This window comes from Aptenodytes forsteri, unplaced genomic scaffold (genome assembly GCF_000699145.1).
Source record: "Aptenodytes forsteri isolate BGI_AS27 unplaced genomic scaffold, ASM69914v1 Scaffold11, whole genome shotgun sequence".
In the NCBI taxonomy this organism is placed as follows: Eukaryota; Metazoa; Chordata; class Aves; order Sphenisciformes; family Spheniscidae; genus Aptenodytes; species Aptenodytes forsteri.
Window position 1 is genome coordinate 2,144,372 of NW_008794155.1, and position 4,754 is coordinate 2,149,125.

General features: G+C 34.5%; 1 protein-coding gene across 1 annotated transcript in view; it reads left to right on the top strand.

Moving 5' to 3' along the window:
- The window catches only part of LRP1B (LDL receptor related protein 1B), a 676,318-nt gene that overhangs the window by 597,104 nt on the left and 74,460 nt on the right, over positions 1-4,754 (top strand). The window contains exons 70-72 of the mRNA XM_019472156.1: positions 2,431-2,537; positions 3,196-3,325; positions 4,366-4,472. Of these exons, the coding sequence (XP_019327701.1) occupies positions 2,431-2,537; positions 3,196-3,325; positions 4,366-4,472 (344 nt within the window). The remainder of the gene's footprint in view (positions 1-2,430; positions 2,538-3,195; positions 3,326-4,365; positions 4,473-4,754) is intronic.

A 4,754-nucleotide genomic window follows, 5' to 3' on the forward strand; every position in this document is an offset into this window, starting at 1 on the left:
CTTACTCCTTTCACTACCAGTCTGAGCACTGATGGGAAAGTACTCTTCTGTGTTCATATGTAAATCAGAGAGATGTATTCCAGCAGCAGAAGAAATATTTCTTGCAAATAGAGAATTGAGAAGTTAGCTCATTGTGTACATTTTTCCAGAATCAAATCTCTGTTTATAAATAATTCATTAGCAGTATAGAAAATGTATTTGCTTATATTTTGCAAATCAATATAGAAACATGACAAATGTTTATTTGCATGTGAATTACTTTTTCCACAAATTATTTCATTTACATAATCTATCATATAGTGAACGTCATCTTTCTGGCCTGTTGACAGCAAAAAGAATCAAATGGCAGTGATTTGCTAACGTTTACACAGTGAGCTTTTTCTTTGAAAAAAATTTGAAGTAGTATGTGTATAATCTAAGACTCCATATAAAAGCTAACCTTTGATTTGCTTAAATATAACATTGCTGGAGAATTGATGCAATTGCTGTAGATCTGCTTTTATTATGACTTTCTTACAACTTCAAAATGAAAAGTTGTGTCTACCTGAAAAATGAAATTTCTCTTAAAAACTTTCAAACAGGGTCATTTTGACTTTTTTTATGAAGTGAAGTAAAAAAAAAAAAAAGTAGCTAAAAGGTTCATTAAAACTATTCCTTTCATGAAACGCTTTTTGATTTTTATAAATCCAGAAAAAATAAGTTCAGCTTTACCTTAGATCTGCGCAACTCACATCTGGTATATTCTTACGCTGATATTTACCAAATTCTTCTCAATTGGAAGCCTCTAATTTTGTGTTTGCTTTCCTTGATCACTATGGTACGTTTTTCAAAAGCATTCATGCTTCCACCTTCCATAACTAGCTAAAGGACCATTTGGCATTACCAAATCCATTACTGTCCATTGCTACTGTCTGCTCTCAGTCTCTCCTCTTGCTTTTTACTCTTCCTCCATTGATTTAGTCGCTGTCATTTACCATTTGCCTGAACTCTTTTCCCATCTCTCTGTTGAAAAGGTCTCACTGATTAATGCTTATTCTTGATTTTACATTATTTACATAATGCAATATTTACTGTGATGGAAATCCCACAAATAATCCTTGTTTGGTTTTCATCCCTGCTTTCCCAAAGCTCTCTGGCAAAGTCTAAATTGCATATAGAGACTTGCTTAAATTCGGCTCAATCCCCACTACTTCTCTACCTTTGTTTAAACTAATGGTCCAAAGTCCGGACATTAACTTCATTTTTTCCAATGTCTTTTGTAATGGTCGTCATTTTCAGGAGGAAAGCATACAGTATTCTGCTGGGCGCATCTTCCACACGGGTCCCCTTGCCAGTGTTTTTGTGGCGGCTGTAGCAAAAACGCAGCTGTGCAGACAGTGAAGTAAATAGGCTGAAACAGCCAATCTCACCTTCTCAGGATTACTCCATCACTCCCTGCAGCCTGCTTCTCCTGTTTGCTTTGCCTGTACCTTGAATTAATTTTGTGTCTACTCTTCCTCTTTTGTGTCCACCTTTTATAATGACTTCAGTCCTCCCTGTGTTTTGTTTCTTCCCAAGGAGTAGAACAACATACCCATTTATCACAAAATATCCCACTTACCTTCCAACCTTTACTGTCTCCTATCCATCTGTAAGCTCATTAGATTCTTTTTCTCTGACATCTCCCTTCTGTTTCCCTAAAATTACTTGAAAATTCCATCCTTATCCTTACCTTTTTTTTCTCCTTTTCTGTGTCTTCTAACAAATTGGCAGTATTGGGTTTTTATGAAAGTATACTGTCCATTGACTTTTGCAACTCACTCATTCTCATTCTCTTAAATGTCTCTAACAATTTTGTCAGTATTTAAGTCAGTGGATTATTGTCATTCTTCCTCCCATACTTAATTTCTGGAAAATGGATTTTACTTGAAAATCCAAACCTTACCTCTTAGGCATTCCATTTACTATCTCAATACTGTTCCCCTGAATGCTTAGCACAGGGGAAGCTGACTGCTGAAACACAAACACATATGTCAAAAGGTATGTGATAAATGGTATGCTATTGCGTGATGGAAAGTCAAAGATTTGGTTAGTTCCAATTACATTGGATATTAACAGGTGCAAAATGAATTTCTAGTCTGTGGTACATATCTCACAAAACCTGTAATAACATACCTGCATTGAAATAAATAATATTTATATATTCAGCATCACATAATTTTCCAAAGAAATTTAATAAAGCTGAAATGAAGGTATTTTCATTACTAGCTTACCATATGTAAATGAAATTTAGTTATAAAATGTTATGAAACAAAATCCTACAGAAAAAAATACCCAAGTTAGTGGTTTTGACTTTGTTATAGTCATTCATTGATTGATTGGGGGGTTTTATGTATAAAATATTTTATGGAAATGCTAATGAACCTAGGGTTGTTACTTTTCTTTATCCAGAGCCTCAAACGTGCACTTTGAAAGACTTTCTTTGTGCAAATGGAGACTGTGTTTCAGCAAGATTCTGGTGTGATGGAGACTATGACTGTGCAGATGGCTCAGATGAGGTAGGCTTCTTCCAGGAAAAATTTTTCTTTAGAAAATTAGTAGTTTTATACTGTTGGACAATGGATTCCCACATGTGAATATTTTAAAAAGCAGCAATGGGAATTCTACACATGAATCCATATATGCAAATATCTTTACTAAATTAAAGCTAAACCTATTGAAATAGTTATCCTAAAAAGAGAACATGCAAATAAAATCAAGTCATGTTTAACAACAGTCTACGTCTTTTTGTCCCAGCAATGGTCTGGACCTCTTCCCGTCCTGGAAATATTTTATGTCCTGGTTGGGGAACCACTCTTTCTACACACAGCAGTGGATTGGTTTGGTTTGTGAGGGTTTTTTTGAGAAAACACCATGTAGACTGTTTCTTGTGTAGCAGAAGCTCACTGGATATTTGCTTTGCTGTTCTGTTCTTTCCTGTCCCTTTTGTTCCTTCCCTTTTCCTGCCAGTGCTGGACCTCAGGTACTTCCCACCTACTTAAAGGGTGCAAGCCACCTTTCATGAATGATATCTACAAATATATTTTTTTTCACAAGGCATTACTGTATTTCATAGTGTGGAGAAGTATAGGCTGTAACTTCTCTGATCAGCTGTATACTTACCAAAGTTTATATTAAACTCTTGATCTCATATATATGTTGTTTTCATTGTACCAGAGATATTGTGAAACAGGCTGTTCAAGAGATCAGTTCCAGTGTTCCAATGGTCAGTGCATATCAGCCAAATGGAAATGTGATGGTCACGAAGACTGCAAACTTGGAGATGATGAGAAAAATTGTGAACCAGGTATTGTTTTAAAGAATGCTGAGAAATAAAATGAAGCAAGGAATAAATCAGAATGAACAAAGAGAAAATAAATCAATAAATCAAGATTCCTTGTGCATTAGGAGTAGGGAGGAGTGCAAAGAAATCTGAAATACTTTATTTTTTGAATGTGTATCATTGTGTCGTCCTACTCATGTTTTGAAACCCCCACTTACGTACAGATATGCGATATGAAGCTTGTTGGGGGGAATGGTATTTAATTTAATTATATTGAAATATAATTTGATAATGGATAGTCAGCTTATAAAATTCTGCTCTGAATAGAGCAGTAATTCTTGGCATGTTACTAAAGTGTCTCTGGGGATTTTTTGCTTTGTGGTGATCATTCAATATTTACTAGTCCTTATGCAAAGGTTTTCTCTAGCAAATTATTATTTTTGTTATTGTTTTATTTCCTTATTACTGTCTTGGAAAATGCAGTTGTTTATTTTTGCAGGAATTTTCCTAAGTTTTTTGTAAGCTTTGTCTAGATAGGTGCAACTGGTAGAAGCCTATGACAAAACTCCCCAATTTACAATGCGACAAAAATATCCACCTCTATTTTAAATAAAACTGATTAATATGTATTTATTTTAATTGTAATAACGTATGCTTTCTAAAACCATGGTTTCTTATAGATTAAGCTTATTTAATTAAAACACTTTCATAACTTTAGCTAAACCCTAACCCCATTTTAAAGAATGCAATTTTTTTAATATACTCGTTCTATGAATATGTGTATGTGTGTAGTAACCATTGTTACCAAGCACAAGGAAAACACAAAAAGAAATTTCTCAGTGATAAAACACAAATATCCATTCATTATCATTATACGTTTTACTTAGGATGCAACAATTTAGTTTTGTCAAATATTTCATTGTAGTTTATGAATGTTTGGAAAAGCTCTGGTCAGCTACAAGTACATGTTTGCTCACTATGTTAACCAGATGAAAACATTAAATTATAAAGCAACTTATTTATTAATTCTCTTTTTCTTAATGGTAAAATGTGTTTGTAACCAGCATCTCCAACCTGCTCTCCAAGTGAGTACGTGTGTGCAAGTGGAGGCTGTATTTCGGCATCTTTGAAATGTAATGGAGAGTATGACTGTGCTGATGGATCTGATGAGGTAGATGACAAATTGCTGTTGATTTTATTTTTTCCTACCATCTGACATGAAATTTGTTAACAGTTTTAGAACTGAAAATAATTAAAAGGGCAAATGGGGTTTTTTTGCATCCATTGAACACCGTCAGATAACTTAGCCCCATGATTTTGGTTCCCTGGTAGTTACGTTGCATTATGTTTCATAGAATCATTAAGATTGGAAAAGACCTCCAAGATCACCAAGTCCAACCATCAACCCAACACCACCATGCCCACTAAACCATGTCCCTAAGCGCCTCATCTA